We start from the raw sequence: 19,102 nt of genomic DNA, 5'->3' as shown, positions 1-19,102 counted from the left end.
CTAGGTATGAGTGTGAGTGCGGATGGTTGTTCGTCTCTGTGTGCCCTGCAATTGGCTGGCAACCAGTTCAGGGTGTCCCCCGCCTACTGCCTGAAGATAGCTGGGATAGGCTCCAGCACCCCCCGCGACCCTAGTGAGGAGAAGCGGTACAGATGATGGATGGATGGATGATAAAACCGTCACTCAATGATCACTGACACTTCATACAATCAAACCAGTGGTTGAGAAGAAGGCAAAACCCCTGACCTATTATTTTAATTGGTCAAAAGACATGTTTACTGGTGGTGCCACCTTTCCTACCATTGTATCATGCGATAAAGCAAGCAAATCATTGTTGAAAAAATGACAATGTAAGTCGTTTTATATTTGTATAATATTTGTGTAATTTGTGTTCTGATTACCTGCTACTTTACATGACCGCATATGGAAAACGCTTTGTTATACCTCCAGCTGTTGTGAAATGCGCTATATAAATAAAATTGTATTGCATTGTATTGTATTGCATTCAATTGTATTGTATTGTATCGTATCGTATTGTGTTGTGTTGTATTGTATTGTATCGTATCGTATTGTGTTGTATTGTATTGTATTGTATTGTACTGTATTGTATTGTATTGTATTGTATTGTATTGTATTGTATTGTATCGTACTGTCTGTTTCACAGTTCTATGCCAGTGAAGCTTCCAAGTTTTTCATGATTGACTCGCCACTGTGATCGATTGCGCCGCCATCATCTGGTCGCGCCTGCCTTGACGACCGCCTGCTTCCTGCTTCCTACTTCCTGCTCGCGAGTTGCTAGCTTGGCTTGAGCACACGACATCCACAATAAACGTCATCCCCCAGAGCCATGGCCGACCCAGTAAAACGACAGATCCAGATCAAAACCGGCGTCCTAAAGCGGTAAGTTTGTCTCACGAGGATTGCATCGGGAGAACATGCTGCTGACGCAGCTGGGAGCTTAATTATCTTAACACTAGCACCGCTATTGCTATTGCGCTACGACTTTTTCTCAGCATTTGGCTTTTGCTAGTTAGCGCCCGTGTGACTAACGGCATGCTACACTGCTAGTATCTATTGTGGCTGTCATACTTCACATTTGCGCTGTTTGTCCCTTTATGATTGGCATTCAGCTCCTTTTCTTTCACAATATGCTCGCAAAGATTTTATATATATATATATATATATATATATATATATATATATATATATATATATATATTGTTTATTTATATATATATATATATATTGTTTATTTATATATATATATATATTGTTTATTTATATATATATATATATATTGTTTATTTATATATATATATATATATATATATATATATATATATATATATTGTTTATTTATATATATATTGTTTATTTATTTATTTCTCTTTAATCCATTTCTCTTGAATCCATATCAGGATGAGGACTCGTTATCGGCAGATCCTCTAATTCAGGTGACATGGACTTGGGCTCGTGTGCAAAAAAGTGTGATTAGGCCATCCGTATTGACAGCAGCTATATGTGGGGACAAAATTGTTGAAATCTTCCAGACAGTCAAGTTGAATGCTCCGTTGGGAGGGCGGAGTTATTTTTGTTCTGTTTTTTTGCAGCTTCTCTTGCCAGATATTCCATAAACATGAGCAGCTTTCACATCTATATTTTCAATGTGGCCAAATTGACTGCGTCACAAATTGGGAAATTATGGCCGATCTTGAAAATAGGCTGGCGGTGCACAGCAAGCTGTCTTCGCTCCGTAATGCTCTATCGATTGCGATTCAATGAGGGTCACATTACTAACGTGCTTCCCCCAGGCGCTAATGTGGAGGCCAATGTCGCACTGCCGGGGGTGGGAGACAACTTTACGCTAGTGGAATTCCTCAAGTGCAGTTTGTTGACTTGACATTGCGCCTGTTTTTTTTCTTTAAATTGAATTAGTTTTGATTAATTATTAGAGCTTTTTTTCGTGTGTTTACATAAAGGCTTGATTTTAGTTTAATTATCCATCCATCCATTATCTGTACCGCTTCTGCTCACTCGGGTCGCGGAGGGTACTGGAGTCTATCCCAGCTATCTTCGGGCAGTAGGCGGGGGACACCCTGAATTGGTTGCCAGCCAATTGCAGGGCACACGTAGACGAACAACCATCCGCGCTCACACTCGTACCTAGGGACAATTTAGAGTGTCCAATCTACCTGCCATGCTTGTTATTGGTATTTGGGAGGTCTCCGGAGTACCCGGAGGAAACCTACGCAGGCTCTGGGAGCACATGCAAACTCCACACAGGAAGGCCGTAGCCGGAATCGAACCCACCACCTCTTTACTGTGAGGCCATCGTGCTTACCAGTCACCCACCGTGCTGCCCTTTAGTTTAATTACTTTTGGTATTTTCCATCCATCCATTATCCGAGCCACTTCTCCTCACAAGGATCGCGGGCATGCTGGAGCCTCTCCTAGCTGTGTTTGGGCAGGAGGTGGGGGACGCCCTGAACTGGTTGCCAGCCAATCGCAGGGCACTCACAGACAAACAACCACTCACGCTCACAATCACACCTTGGGACAATTCTAGAGTCAAGAAATATAATGTGGTAAAGTAAAATCAAGTTCTCAAGCGACTGACCTTTCTTCCCTCTGTACAGACAGCGCAGCACTGACACAAATACACTTATAATGAAAGCGTCTACGTGCTTAGAAATGCAGCCTCTGCGGCTTACCGAATCAAGTATTTTTTGAAGCAGTAGTCAACCAACAGGCAGGGGGCAACCATATGCTTGCGGTGTCATTAAGTTGTCTAAACAACAAGTGAGCCAAAGGGATCCATTTCCATTGTCTGGACTTGTTTTCGATTTCAGGGCAAGTGTTCTTAAACTAAGATTAGAGCCCATTTATAAGATGTAAGATTATGAGTGTTTATAAAGTTAGCCTTAGATGTTTACAGCTTTAGAAATTCCTGTAATTGTGCAGTTGTACCCTTTGAAAAAGGGTTTAAAATATCTGATGCGTCTCGCTGTTATCTCCTATTCCGCCATGTGTCTTCACTTTATTCCAGTGTGTATCCGGGCCTATTTTCTTACACGTTCTCTCTTTTTTTGTTGTCTTGTCTGGCTGGCTGAGAGAGGCAGATGCCCTTAATAAAATGACAATAGTAATTTGCCTTTGTCGTTGCGCTCCCAGCTGCCCGCGACACACTGCCTCAAAAATACAGTGTGCTGGAATATCTTCCTGGCTTTAATTCCTGTCCTCTTCTTCTTTTTCCTATTTTCCAGCAAGCTGCCTTTTCCATTAAGCGGGAGGTGGCAGGTCTATTTAAAAGCCACTGCGACCCTCTGCGCTCCGACTGTGAGAAATAAGAAATTAACATCAGCGCTGGGAAAAAGGGGTGGCGCGGACATTTTGTTATTAGACTGTCCTTCACTTTTATTCAAATGATTCACTTTTTTTTTTTTTTTTTGCGTGTGTGTGTTCTAAACATGCTCCAGCACACACTCCGCTCCAATCGCATATGCCTCCCGCTGTCCGAGATAAAGCGTAATTGATGTAAAATATGGGTACTCGTTATGATCGGGCTGCAAGATCGTATGAATATAATATCTGTATATAGTGTGAAATATTTCTTAATAAAAACATGTCCATGTTTTTCCCAACAACCTTAACCTCAATCTGATTTCCAAAGCCACGAACATTGACGTGACATCTTCGGTTGGCACGCAGCATACCGAATGATGATCCTTGCAAAAGTAGCAGTAAATGTACTGTATTTTTTTTTTTTTATTTAGTAACTCAGAACATACAAGCACAACAACCAGGGGTGACAAACATGGGGCCAAAGAAATATATTTCAAAATTATATGATACAGCGTGATGTCATCAGCAGGCCACCGAAGGACCCCGATACAATCTTGCAATCCTGATCTCACGCACACCAGCGTGCAAAACCTCGTGGCTAATGCGGAAGATTAACTTCCATTCACTGTGCAACTCTCCCGAAAAATGTTGTCTCATCACTTTGGGTTGGGAAGACAACGGTTAGCTGAGGGAATCGTCATCGATTGCAAACGTGTGTTATGCCAATCCGACTGGGAATGTGTTGACTAGATTTCCATTTGGCTACTAATTGATAAATAATCCAAATGGATCAATGTTCTCCTGCTCAATTTTTCCGAACAATCAACGAAAAGAGGCCCATTTACCACCCCCTGACTTGCTGAATTGATGATCAATTAACGTGTGTGGGTTGTGTGGTGTCACATAAGCACTGTGATCATTCAAGAGCTGAAAGATGGTCCACAAAAAAGTTGTTTAGAGTAAACCATCACATTTTGAAAACGTTCTTTGCGACCTTTAACAACCCAGACGGAAAAAAACAACAGCAACCATTCCGCCGCTCAGTGAGAGCTTAAATAATTTTTTTACCACAATTTTTTCTTAAAGAATGCCTTTTTGTGTGCAGGCTGGCCAAAGAGGAGGTGTCATACAGGACGGAGGCCAAACAGCAGGAGGAGAAGATCGAGCAGCTGAAAGCTTCGAAGGCCGACCCTTTCCTCATCAAGCAATACGTATACTTCACGCCTGTCTTCTGGATGTCTGATGTGGTGTTTGTGAACAACATGACACCCAAGAACACATAACACGTCCCAATTTTTTTTTTTTTTTTTAATTCAATGAACCCCTGCGATTGGAGGGAATCTGCATGCCGCATAGCTATGAACGTCTGCTAGCTTAATGCCAACATACAGCGTGAAAAGCCATCAATGGGCTAGCAGATGTTATCATAAATGTTTTGGTTCTGTTAAACCTTAAATTAGCTTCTCCTTAAACACATACAGCAGTAACACCTACAAAAACTAATAGCGAGAATCCAATGATTGTTTTTTTTAAATTGATTGTGATTTGAATTTAATGATTCATGATGTAATTGTGCTTTTAAGTCTTTGTAGAAACAATGAATGTTGTTGGAGTTGGGTAGCTTCACTGGCTCTTCCTCTTGCTGTTTTGCTGTATCTCTTTCATTAGCGCCTCAGCGCTGCCCGCCATGTAGTGGCCAAACTGTGGTACTACACTAAAGGCACACTGTTGTCCGAACCGCGATTTCAAGGGTTTTGCTATCAGTCTGGGTTGGGGGGGGAAAAAAAAGGTCAACCACAAAATATGTCGCAGCAAAATTTTTCCCCACAGATTGGGGGGCTGCAAATCCGTCACTACCACTCAATGGGGTTATAGATTCTACAAAGATTTGGTTGCTCACAGCAATGACATCAAGTGCACTTTTTCTCCATCTTGTTATTGCTGTCCTAATTCCCTTATCTTTTATTCCTCTGACGGTGGCCATGTTTATCGCTAGCATTAAAATTCCAAGCATGTGCGTGTTTATTTTGTTCATTCATAGCGCGACGGTCGGGGGGCCGAGCGGCAGCACGCTTGGCTGGCGTTAATGGCGAGGCGGGGAGGCCAGATGGATGATGGTTGGAGATGATGCGTCTGAGGCAGGATGGATTAGAGCATCTTTGTTTTCATGGAATCAATACGTGGCTAAGTGTCATCTTTTATCCCACAGCTGATGGGATCATTCCACCGCAGCCAGAGGGCGCCGTGACTTTTTTCCAGCCCGGCTCACCCACGCTTAGCCTCACGCCGCCCCAGTCACAGTTGGCTGTTCGCGTGCTGTTGCTTTCAAGCGTGTGCTTTGAAATCGTTTTTAAAATTGGTGACTCTGGAAAAATCCAAGCTGGCTAAACTGCATAAAACAAATCAAGTTGTTCTCTTCTCTTATTGGTCGCCATATTGTAAACAATGCGCTGACTGGTAATTCAAATAATGATTATGGAATTTTGGGTCATCACTTTAGCGAAACTGAAACTCGCGCCGTTCTTCAAATCAGAGGTTTTGTGTAAAACTGACAAAAGAGAAATAAACCAAACCATACATAACATCTACTCCAACATCTACTCAAATTAATCTAGCTTAATGCTAACTCTCTAATGCAAAGCACCCTAGACAACCTAAAGGAAATTAAAATAATTAAAACAATTGCTACTGCTATTTTTCAGATGGCGAGCTTGCAGGAGACTATCTGGATGATCCCAGACAGCCGACGTCGCATGACCGAAGCCTACCAGGACCTGGAACTCTTGCTGGTCAGTTGTCCAACATGGCGGCACACTTATTTATTTTCTATTTAGTTGTTTCTTAGCTCATTAGCATTTTAAATGTGATGTGATTCAAACTGTGAAGAAAACACGGTTTATTTGATCTAAATGATGATCTAAATGTGCTCATCACCGCCCACGTGTGACACCCACCCAAAGAGTCACAGATGTCAAAGACGCCTCGAGGGTGTATTGTATGTCAACAGTGGCACCATATTGGAAGTGGCAAATTGGAGCTGTGTGTGTCTGTGAACGAGACCCATTAACTTTGAGAACATTGTATTTTATTTTTATTTTAACCCGAACCCCGCATATTCACATTCATATTCGCCTGTTTTACACCCTTGAGTCTTTTTCACCAGCGCTTTTGATTGGCTGACTGCTGTCACATAGGAGCAGTTGTAATGTCGCTAAAAGAAGCAACCAATGTGTTTGTCGTTGCAGGAAGCAGAGGAGACGTTCTCGGAGTTGCCCGAATACCAGGAAGCCAAAAGCCTGTTGGACTCCATCAAGTTGGAGGCATGATGTCTTGCCGTGAGCTTGCGTCGAATGTTCTTTCCTTTTTTTCTTTGACCTACCAACTCATCGACTGACGTTCTTTATGATGCCACCGTTTATTTGACGCTTCGGATCAATGCAACAGTTTTTTTTCTTTCCGTCAAATTGTCTTGTTCTGATGATGATGTCTCACAAATATACTGCAAACGACTGGAACACACGCTTGTCTGTCTTTTCTGCAACACTTATACTAACATTAAGCTAGCATTTTTTTTATCAATCCAAATTTCTCTAGCCTACTCTCTACCCTCTACCCTACCCACTCTAACCTAAATCTCTAATCTCGTTGCACACTTGAGTACAATGACAATAAAGGGATTTCTGATTCTGATTCTGATTCTGATTCTATAAACTTTACAAAGATGGGACAAGCTGGCACTTGGACACTCCTCACAGCGTCTGTGGTGGATATTTTGGGTGTCTGCCCCAGCCCTCATAAATGCAAAATGGCCTCCCAAAAAGGCTTTTGTAGCACCAGAAAGGCCTAAGTAAATCAACTCAATTGGCAGACAACACAAGTTATATTCAACTAGATCCTTACATTCCATATTTTGGGTTATTTTGATGACAATACTTACAACACACCCCACCCCAAAAAAATATATCTATATAATGATGCATCTCCACTCGCTCGCCCCACACCACCACCCCTCGCTGCTGTTGTGTTTCAATGGACATTGCACTGCTCAATCAGGTATGTGCACTTTGGCCACCAGGAGGCAGTATAAAGCACAGCTGGTCAAAACTGCTCAGAAAGCTGCAGAAATATTACTTGCACTTTGCAGAGGATAATATCTGTCTACATGATGATGACACCTAAATGCCATTGGTTTACCTGTACAAATCCACATTTTGGATCGTCACATTTACATGTTGCATTGTAGCAGAACCTTAGTGGGCCAACTCCAACTGTCATGTTGAGGTTAATTGTACGCATTAATCTAAAAGTCCAAATTTTGTTACAATTCTGACATATAATGAGCAGTCTTTTAAAATGATTATTTAATTTTTTTTTTTTTTTTTTGCACTCAGACCTTTATTATGCTTCATCAGTGTAACAAGAGACTCAACTCCTACTTTCAAGATTACTTCATCAAACACAAAAATAACCCATAAAGGGCAGCCGGTATGACTGCATTTTAGGATTTTATCTTTCATACAATATGGATTAAAAAAATATTTGGATTTAGACCACAGTTGGACTAAACTTTTTTTTTTCTTACCCCAGTAGTCTCTTTTCAACCTCGATGAGTGAATTGAATCAATGGTGTTCCTTGAGGGCTGTTGTCCTGCCTGTTTTTCCATCTCTCCCTGCTGCAACACACTTGATTCAAATGATCAGATAATCAGCAAGGTCTGCAGAAGCTAGATAATGATCGAGATCATTTCAATAAGGTGTCTTGCAGCTGAGAGAGATGGAAAACAGGCAGGACAACGACCCTCGAGGAACAGGATTGAAGACCCTATAGCGTTAAGAAAACAAAATTAATAAATGACTATTATATGGATTGAATGTACAGTATTAAGGTCTCACATTACTGCTTGTCAGGTGTACCTAAAGTTATACAGTACTTTTCGTACCAATTCGAAATAATTTGAATAGAAACACCCAAATGAAGCATAATTTTTGCCCGCACCTAAAATATGAGAATTTATTATCAGTTAAATGAAGTACAGTAAATACATTAAATAAAAACATATTTAATAGTTATAGATCAAATATATGTCCAATTAAATTCATAATGTTAAAGTTAATACATATTAGTACACATTTCTTTTTGTGAAAGTTTATTTTAATTTGTATTTTTTTTTAACCTTGATTTGATTTTTTTTTTTTTTTCTAACTTGTATTTTGCCATCTTTCCTCTTATAAATCCTCTGCTCTACTATCTCCTATGTCCTTGTATGAGATTAACTCAAGGTTGGGAAAAAAATACTACTAATAAATTGGATTTTGCTAACATTCGATCTTGATAATCATCCTCAAGTTTTAAAAAACAGGATTAAACCAACTTGAAGAAAGAAGTACACTAAGAATAAGTTCTCATTCATTTTCAGTGACCTTGTTTTATCTTAATCAGCTTCCTTCTGCAGTGTCTGTGGCATTTCCTTCCCCACACTAAAGATGATCCACAAAAGGTGAACACAGAACCCTGGAACATGCTTGTCCCGGTACAGCAGAGATGGGAATTTTGTACTTAGGAATGTTTGCAGTAAAAGCAGAACTGTAAACAACAAAAGGATGTTTTAAAATGTAGAAACAACACATTTAGACATCTATATTTTATATCACAAGCCTTAGGAGAGTGCAATTGGGTTTTAACTACGCTGTTTTATTTTTATTATTATTATTATTCCTAAAAATAAACAGATATAAAATGAAATATATCCATATATATATATATATATATATATATATATATATATATATATAAATATTTATATATGGAGCGATTATTTGCTGACAACCTTCAGTGAACGTGTTATTTATGTGCCGACTGAATTGGATGAGAAATGACATAAAGTGTTTTTGAAACCCAATTTGGCGCCCGGTCTTTTATTTTATTTTTTATCACGAAATAACCCCGTTAAGAGTAATTCCTGCGACTTCTTCTAATGCAAAGGAGGGCGATTAGCGTGATATGCGATACTTGTTCTTGTAGAAGCCGTGAGCATCAGTTGAAGACCTTTTTGGGCTTTAATTTGGGGCACAAATCAAAGCCAATTAAGGGGAATCAAGTACTGGATGGATGGATGGGTGTGAGGGAAGGTGCTTCATGGTGTGTGAATGTGCGCGTGTGTGCGCACGTGCATGTGGTTCCTTCATCTCTGATTGGTCGTCGCGGTCGGGTGCCGGAGGCTTCTCTCGCCGGTTAGGCACCTCCCCGTCCTTCAGGTGCATTATAATGCAAGCTGGGACGTCTTTTTAAGGCAAAGTGAATTTGCTTTCATTTAAGGACCGCGAGACTTCCTAAATAGGCATAGACGATTTTCCCCCCCTCTCCTTTTTTTTCCTTTATTCTTGCGGCGGGCGATGCTCTCTCATGCCGACCTCCTGGATGCTCGTCTGGGTGAGTTGTCGTCGCCCAACTCGGCGCTTCAACTCTGCTGTAAGCTCCACTCACACACACACTCACACACACACGCACACGCACACACGTACACACAAACGCACACTCGCCCCATCATCACGATTCGTCGCGCTAATTCATTGGAAAAGCAATTATTATTATATTAACTGTGTGATTTGATTTAACGGTGGTGGAATTGGAGAGTGCATGGCGAGTATTTCAGGGGCAACATATTTTCTCCTATCTGCCCAACTCACTTTTATAAATATGCGGTTAAGTTTGATTTTATATATTTCATGACCCCCCCCCCCAATTAATTGGGGACAAATGGCTAAACAAAAAATAATATAAGGATTCAGGTTTCCAAATTTCCCCATTTTGGGATTAATAACGGCAATATTTATATATGAGTCATACACAGCTCATTGATGTTATTAGATGTTATGCAAATAAGTTTCCATGATATGGTAGAATTGATCAAATATTGACAATTAGGAGGGGGTATGACTTGACTGAACGGGGTCTATTTCATCTTTTTTTTTGCGTTTTCGTTAATGATGCTATGCGTCAACAATATTTCAATTGGGAAAAAAATATCAAATCAATGTGTTTTGCCTGATCGGAAGTATGTTAAATTTGACACGTTGTTTTTACGGGTATTGAGCATATTGTAACGTATTATTATTATTATTATTATTATTACAATTTGTTCATTCAGTATAGCCGACCAATAACGATTCCAATAACCTGTAAACTTGGGCGACACCTTCAATATTCATTTCGAATTGACCCAAACGGATGGAAAAAAATGCCGTGAGGTTTTATGCTACATCATATGAAGAGATGTTTTGCACGTGCGCAGGGATGAAAGATGCCGCCGAGCTATTGGGCCACCGCGAGGCTTTAAAGTGCAGACTGGCTGAAAGTGGAGCGGACTCGGGACACTCCGCGGAGTTCGGCCCGGTCCCGGACGGCGTGGACGGCGCCACCATGCTACCCGCCGAGGACGTCACCTCCTCCGGGCCGGCAAGAAGAGGCGGAGGAGGATCCAACCCGGTGCCGGTGATCAAGGAGCAGGATAAGCAGCAGAGCGGAGGCGGCGGGCACGGGGGTCAGCAGCAACAGAATCAGAACCAGAACCAACAACAGCAGCAGCAGGCCCAGAAACAGAAGCGGCACCGGACCCGCTTCACGCCGGCGCAGCTCAACGAGCTGGAGAGGAGTTTCGCCAAGACGCACTACCCGGACATCTTCATGCGGGAAGAGCTTGCCCTCAGGATCGGCTTGACTGAGTCCAGAGTGCAGGTACTGCAACGCCGTCGTTAACAACAACTTGACCCTATTCCGTTTTGAGTGAAAAAAAAAAATCAAATTGTGCGGCTGCATCGTATATGGCAGAAATACATATAAATGCATTTAAGGAGCACTGCAAAAGTGATCAGATTCCCCCCCCCCCGCTATGCGCAACAAACGTGACAAAAAAACGTAAAATCAAATGATTAATAGCAGGCGCGTTTAAAGTATTTGCATAGGTTGCTGTAATAGGTTTAAAAATAAATAAATAAAAATGTAGTTGAATTTGCCTTTTACACGTTTTCGTCAACACATATTTTTCTTTGATTAAAATGGAGATCTTTCCAACTCCAATAAAGCTTTTTAAATACACTCCTAAATGTATCTTTGTTAGAGCCCACATATGCGCTCGTTTCCACGTATTTTTTATTTGTTTGCTTGTTTGTATGTTTGTTTGGGGGGGGTCAGAATAAAATAGATATCACGTGACCCATTCAGACAAATTATATACTTTCATGTTTGTATCCTAAACCAAATATATTATTATTGCTATTACTGTTGTTTAACACTAAATAATAAAGGTGAGTGTAAACATATATGACCAAGAAGTTCACATAAACAAGAAGCCCGACGTATAAATGCAAAAACAATTGGGCGAGACTGGAAAAGAAAACCTTAAAGCCAAACTAAAGGGGCCTCTCCACTCTGAAATAACACCCCGATAATAATCATTGGCATCACTATCATAATCATCATCATCATAATCATCATGTCGGTTATTGTTCTTCTTATGACGGTATGGGCAATTTGACTGCCATTTGCATGAAATTAAAACGAAGGAAATGATGCTCATCAAACAGACTAGACAAGCTGTCACGTTTTTTTTTTAAAGAAAAAAATGAATAACATTTCTTTTGAATAAAATATGTATATATAAAATGTATGTATATATTTCTGAGGGGGAAATGGAAATTGTTTTGCTTTGATTGGGGCGCTTCGCTGCCTCATGCAAACGTTGCTATTCATCAAGTGATGAGTCGGGAAATAACATCGTCAACATTTGTCACCGGTGCTTTTTTTCCTTCGGATTAACGCGGCGCAGAATGCCTTACTGTGTGAAAATAGCCTACTTTGTCTTCAGTTGGAAATTTAAATAATTTCCCCTCGATCAAAGCGTGATACCCTTTGTGTGCACAAACCGTAAAGACATACAATTGTGACCTGTGAGATGATTGATAATCTTTTTTAACGGTTTCCTTTAAAAATGTACTCAATTGAAGGTCATTCATTTAGGGCGCTTTTGGAACAGGTATTTTTTTTTATTGCTTTTGGAACAGGTAGCATGCAATGCACGTTGTTGTGTTCTGAAATAAGAAGAAAAAAATGAACAAACAAAAAACACTAACAGCGTGTTTCTTTTTTAACTACAATACATTTAAATAGGCGTTCATATCCTATGGCTATGTTGCCTGTTGAGGGCATGTGGCAGTTAGTCTAATCTTAACGTTGAATGTCTCGTCCTGCAACATTTAAAGTGAGAAAGAATATACACAGGTGTAAAAATGTAACAAAAAATGCATTTTGGACTATTGGTGTTGAGCGGGAAGCGTTTTTTTAAATATATATTATATATATATATTTTTTTAAATCTCAGGGGGGGAATAAATGACCCAAGAGAGCACATTTAAAACAACAGAAATACAATACAAATAGATGTAATAATTACCAAATAATTTTATACGTGTATATAAGCAATGTAGAATATGAAGTGAATAGTAATTCTAATAGTTTCATATTACATACATACATATATTTTTTACATATATTTTACTACAGTGGAATTATTTATCGATGGAGCCTTTATTTAGCACCAGTGAATAAAGTTCAAGGCTATAGTCGTCACATCGGAGCAAACTAGCGAACATTTGCGAACAAGATCAAAAATGGATCAAATGAAGGTTTGGATCTGACTCATTTTGATGAGGCATGAAGTGTTTTTTAAACCAAAGTGTGCCCAAACACTAATATTTACCGCAAATTAAAGGCCATAAACGTCATTTAAACGATTCGTGCTCATGCTAATTGTGGCGCTCTTTTCAGCAGCGTTGTAGGATTCAAGGTGTTTGCAGTGACTTTTGTAATATATATATATATATATATATATATATATATATATATATATATATAGAGAGAGAGAGAGAGAGATAGATAGATAGAATATTTAATATTTTTTATATATTTTTTTTTCTGAAACACTCTCGTTTCAGGACTCTAATGCTCTCATATACGCGACAAAAATGTTCATTCATGCAACAGAATTTTTTTCAGTCATATACACCCCTGAAATACCATCTTTCACACAAATGATTTTGATTTCTTTGCTAATATCCACAAGTGAGATTGCTCTCATATAGTGTTGTGTTGTTGTGTGTGTAGGTTTGGTTCCAGAATCGCCGCGCCAAGTGGAAGAAGCGCAAGAAGAGCACCAATGTGTTCCGAGCTCCGGGCACACTCCTTCCCACACACCATGGCCTGCAGCAGTTCACCTCAGCGGCGGCGGCTGCTGCTGCTGCCGCCGCCGCCATGGGCGATGGCCTGTGCTCCTTCCACGCCAACGACGGGCGCTGGGCCCCCGCCAACATGTCCCAGCTGCAGCTGCCTCCCGCCCTGGGTGGTCGCCAGCCCCCCATGGCTCAGTCCCTGGCCCACTCCCAGTGCGGCCTCCAGCCGCCTCCACCGCCCACCTCCATGGGGCTGTCCAATATGTCGGGTGGAGGCAGCGGCGGCGGCGGGCTTCAGTCCCACCTGTACCAGCCCCCCTTCCCCAGCATGGTGCACCCCACCAATGCGACCGGCTCGCCACAGCTGTGTGCGTCTCCGCCGGACAGTGACATGTGGAGGGGCACGAGCATCGCCTCGCTACGCCGGAAGGCTCTGGAGCACACAGTGTCCATGAGCTTCACCTAATACCGCCTTTTGCATTTTCTCTTTTGCCTATTCACGAATCAATACTGAGGAGGATTCTTGTTCTGGACCCCAAAAAATGTGAGATCATTGTTATTTAACTTTTAGCAGTTCTACACTTGCTGCATTTTTCCAACTTTCAGGAAAGACACCGAACTATTTTCCGTGTTGTAAAATTCCCACTTTTGCTACAATTCCACTTTTATGCTTAAAGCAGAAGTCAAGTCAAAAATGTTGTTTACACTAATGTGTTCTATGCACCTCCACTGGTCCACTTGCTGTCGACTGAAAATGACACCACAGTTGCTCCAGTCTCTGGTAACTATACTCACCTGTGTTCTGAGTTTGGTCATGTGACATTTGCAAGCAGTGCCACGATTGGCCATTACCGGAGACTGGAGCAACTGTGGCGTCATTTTCAGTCAATGGCAAGTGGCAAAATGGCCACCCCTTTAGTTGAATCAAAACGGCTCGGTTTTGCTGCTTCATTCATATTCCACAAATACAATATTTATCAGAATGTTGTGTTTGGACTATATTATTGGAACGATCCTTTTTTTTTTTTTTTTAACTTGACTTCCCCTTTAATAAATTATTCAAGTGAATGAGTTATACAAAAAGCAATTGTAAAAGTTCCTGAACATCCTACATGGGAACAGCTAAAATTCCCAAATGACATATTTGATGTTTACATTTGATGTATATCTGCTCCTTCCACATTCTTGGACTGTGTCAAACCGTTGCCACTTGAAAATACTGCGCTCATTCATAACATCAAGGCAAGTATTTACCGTATCTACATTGCAATAATGCCCACATTTCCTAAATTCTACACTTTTCATTGTCAATTCTCAAATGAAGAGATATTTGACACATATTTTACCTCTTTCCACATCTCTCTCATTCAAATCATTCAATCTTTTAAGTAGTTTCAAACCATTTCTACCTCAAACATTTCAAGTCATTCAAGTACATCTCGGGAACTATTTTTTCACATTCTCAGAATTGCCACATTTGTCCTTATTGCACATTTGGCATAACAACATTGCCGACTGTAACGTTTTACATATTGACATACGCCCACATTTCTGGTTCAACCCATTTCAACTTCAACATTTTGACTCACACAGAAAAAATCCCAAATTTAAGAGAGATGTACTGTACACGTTTCTTCTCCTCTTTGCAGATTTCTCCATCAATTCAAACCATTCCAAATTGAAAGCTCATTTAGGACAACTTGGGAAGTATTTCTCACATTCTCTAATGTTGCCAGGAAAAAAATCCCTAAATGAGGAGCAATTTTCCACGTTTGCTGGCCCATGCACATTCCTGGAGCGATATTGCAACACTTCAATGACTTGAACATCGTTTGAGTTCAGCTTCAGATTGTCAGCACTCACATTCAAGATTGTCTTTTTTTATTCCAGCTTGGATTTTCCAAGAGGGATCATTTTGACATGGCACTTATTTATTATTATCTCATTTGAACTTATTGACTCCAAAGTGGACTTTTGACAGCATGAAAACAAACAAAAGAACGATAAAGACTGACTGCACACTTGCTGTCGTCACGCTTGAATTGCCCAAAATGAATTCATTATAAAGTGTACATAGGTTGTTTCTGTGATCACTTGGTTTGCTGCTGCTGCTGATGATAAATAATGACTTTTCAGAATGTCAGAGCCCTTTTTTTTGGTCTTATGGACATGTTTCTATCAATTCCATGTGTAAACGATTTCAATAAAAATGGAAATAAGTTCAGTCACATAACAGAAAAAACTATTGGGCAGAATTACACACCACGAGTGATTTTTTTAAATTCAGTTTTATCCTTTTATGTTTGTGTTTACCAGTGCTATTACATTTTTTAAATTTTTACTGTTTTAAATTTTATTTTGTGCTTTTATTTTGTATATTAAAAAACTTATTTTTTATGGCAGACCTGCTCTGATGGAAAACAAACATAAAAAAACTAAATTTCCTTGCAATTCATCTATAATTGTACGGATTATGAGAAATTTATTTTCAAATTAATATTAGTAGTCATACAATGACTACTAATAGTAATTCTAATTCGTATAGGGTTAATGAATGTGATTACTATTTTTAATGAAGGTCTGTGTTATTGTGAGTGTGGTGAAATAATATGACATCATTATTTGTCGACTGACGTGCAGATTAATTTTCCTCCTGCGTGACGTGTTTCGGATTGGCTCATTTGTCAGCAATGCTCGGCGACGTTTGGACCAATCAGCGAACAGGGCAGCCTGAGAGACGCGGGCGGGCGGTGCGATCGTATTTACCTAAAATGACGTAAGTTAATAACGCAGCTGTGCCGAAAATGCCGAAGGATCGACGTTTGTACGAGAGTGCTTGCGTGTATGTGTGTGTATTTTATGGAGCAAATTTAGTTTAAACATGTAGAAAATGATAGTTGTGCCAAATTTAACTTGTAGTTGTAGAAATACCGCTAGAATCACAAAACCCAAAGTTGGAGGGTTCGGTGTGTGCGTTGGGAGCAACAAAAGATTTGGAACAATTCAAAGTGTTCGCAGCAAACCAACTCCACCTCTCTCTCAGGTTCATGTTCAGCTATTTTGCAGTTTTTTTTGTACAATTATTAACTATTTTGTTATGCAGCTTGTTTGTTTTTGGGTTCAATTCTACTGTCGACCACTCGGTGGCAGCGCACAACTAAGTTTGATTTTGACCAAATTTGAAAGAAGAATGAAAACGAGAAGTATTTCAGCACAGCTCAGTTTTTGTTGAATATAATAAAATATCTATCCAATGCAGTCTTGTTTTTAATGCTCATAAGTTCATTTGACATCTTTGGTCACGATGACTGATTTATATTTTGAGATGAGTTAAGTTAGTTTTGGGGGAAACTGGATTTGTGAACTGTGAGCACGTCAGAAGTGTAAATTGAATATCCATCTCCATTTTTTTTTTAATTTGGGGGGGTTTGTAAAAATAAAAAAGTACTTTCAATAAAAACAAAAATGTTTCATTTTTTTTCTCTGACAGATCATTACACAGTTCTGTTTGTACAATATTTGGGTGTTATTCATTGCTATTGTATTTGTTTAAATGTATCAGTGTGTTGAAAAACCTGAAAAAAATAATTGCTGTACATGTGGATTTCGCATATTGAGTGGGTCAAAAGGTGTCAAACTCAAGGCCTGGGAGACCAGTTCCCTTTAAAATGAATATAAAATTTTTTGAACAAACAATTATTTACAGGCTTCTGATTCCATTCAGAGAACATTATCTCAGTCAGAAGGCTTGATTTACATTTGGCAGTGAATCTTGTCCATTGTTGATGCTTCTGACAACATGATGGAGACAATTATTTTACTAGCACTTGGCGATATTGCTTATAAGAGAAAATGTATAAGCACATAGAAATGTGCATGCAGACTTATTGGGGAACCTGCGCGCCCCATGCTGTAGCATTTTTTCCCATAGAGACATAAAATAACATGAGAACGGTGCAGAGAAATCTACATATGCAAATTAGGCATGTTTAGCGAGTGGCAACGTAAGGTGGCGGACAGTGGCATGGACTTGCCTCGTCTGGCAGCAGAGCGCCTTAGCTAACTGTTTGCATGTGGCCTGCCTTTTCAAAGAAGCCTCTTTATCATCTTCCTTCCCTGGCATCTGATGCTTTCACTCCTTTGAAAACACTTTCTTTACAATTGCAGCAGCACCCTCTCCTCCTCCTTCTTCCCTTTTTCTGCTGCCCTTGAGCTTTTCTATTAGCGCGTGGAAGGCACCTCAGGAGCCCTGACAAGCGCGGCGGATCGACACTAAATCAGGAATCAGCATCTGAGCCGCCATGAAGGTCACAGGGCCCATGCTGGCATGTCATCTCAATCGGCACAGCCGGCCGCACGCCAGACACACCCAGTATGTGTTGTTATTCAGGAAAAATCATGAAATTATGAGGAAAAAATGCAATTGTACAAGTAATAGTCAGAATTGCCTATCATAATTTGTCCACATAAAGAAATGACAATTTTTCTAAAGTATCATCTCAACTGGCACGTCACAAATTCAGAGAAGAAGGTGAAAATCATTCTCTTTTCTCATTGGCTCAGCTTTGACATGACATAAACCCAATCCCAATAGCACCATTTCCGTCTCGTCGTGTCCCTTCCCCCTTGAAATGCGCGTTTATGACAAACAAGACGTAACCCAATTTTCTGTCAACTTTCAGGGCAGGGTCAGAAACTAGGGACGTATGGCCCTTTAGCACCAAGACAGACCCCAGAGAGGAAGGCAGTGGGTCCAGATAGGATTAGCACATGTTCAACTTAAGTCTGAAGCTGGGCAGAGTCCCCCAGCTGAGGAAAACATCCTGCCTGGTTCCGGTACCAAAGACCACCCATCCAAAGGAGCTCAACAACTTCAGACCAGTGGCGCTGACGTCTCATCTGATGAAAACCCTGGAGAGACTGGTCCTCGTCCATCTGTGCCCCCTGGTGAGCTCTTCAATGGACCCACACCAGTTTGCATACCAGCCTGGCATCAGTGTGGATGATCCCATCATCTACCTGCTCCACACTTCACTCTCCCACCTGCAGAAGGCACAGAACTCTGTGAGGTTAATGGTTTTTTTTTTATTTATCCAGTGCTTTCAACACCATCCAGCCCACCGTATTGGGAGACAAGTTGCAGCAGGCGGGAGTGGCCCACCACTTCATCACATGGATCCTCGACCGCCTCACAAACTGGTAGCTACCGTCCATTCTTAGTGACCTTTTGCGCATGCGCTGCAGGCGCCGCCAATAGTCCAAATAATGCAACCATCGCTCCCATCGACTGGAAGGACGAGTGTCGTTACTTTCCTGCTTCTTTACGGAAGTTTTAATATTTCAAACAGCAAAATTGCCAAAACAACAACCCGTGCCGCCATGGTTGACGCACGGGCGTAATTCTGTAATATTGGTACACTTGTAACCTGCAATCCCCTACATTACGTGTACGGAATGGGGTAACCGTGTTAGACTGTTAAGTAGATAAATTTGGTGCCATCGGAGTTTTTGTCACCCGGAAGGATGAAGAAATGTG

General features: G+C 40.6%; 2 protein-coding genes across 3 annotated transcripts; both read left to right on the top strand.

Moving 5' to 3' along the window:
- The first annotated feature begins 731 nt into the window (after positions 1-731).
- tbca (tubulin cofactor a) lies at positions 732-6,857 on the top strand. Its single transcript, XM_088281665.1, has 4 exons — positions 732-900; positions 4,448-4,553; positions 6,045-6,131; positions 6,588-6,857. The coding sequence occupies exons 1-4, from the start codon at positions 848-850 to the stop codon at positions 6,666-6,668; spliced, it is 327 nt and encodes a 108-aa protein (XP_088137791.1). The 5' UTR covers positions 732-847; the 3' UTR covers positions 6,669-6,857.
- A 2,270-nt stretch (positions 6,858-9,127) lies between these two features.
- On the top strand, positions 9,128-16,922 carry otpa (orthopedia homeobox a). 2 transcript variants are annotated; one of them, XM_088281664.1, is made up of 3 exons: positions 9,128-9,772; positions 10,635-11,077; positions 13,502-16,922. In XM_088281664.1, exons 1-3 carry the CDS (start codon positions 9,736-9,738, stop codon positions 14,030-14,032), a joined length of 1,011 nt encoding a protein of 336 aa, XP_088137790.1. In that variant the 5' UTR covers positions 9,128-9,735; the 3' UTR covers positions 14,033-16,922. The 2 variants fall into 2 exon arrangements, with proteins under 2 accessions (XP_088137790.1, XP_088137789.1); XM_088281663.1 differs by having other exon boundaries at positions 9,128-9,811.
- Positions 16,923-19,102: the final 2,180 nt, after the last annotated feature.

This window comes from Idiotropiscis lumnitzeri, chromosome 18 (genome assembly GCF_059441095.1).
Source record: "Idiotropiscis lumnitzeri isolate Australia: NSW breed Sydney's pygmy pipehorse chromosome 18, RoL_Ilum_1.0, whole genome shotgun sequence".
Taxonomy (NCBI): Eukaryota; Metazoa; Chordata; class Actinopteri; order Syngnathiformes; family Syngnathidae; genus Idiotropiscis; species Idiotropiscis lumnitzeri.
Note: the sequence above shows the minus strand (reverse complement) of the source record. Positions and strands in the feature narration are given on the sequence as shown.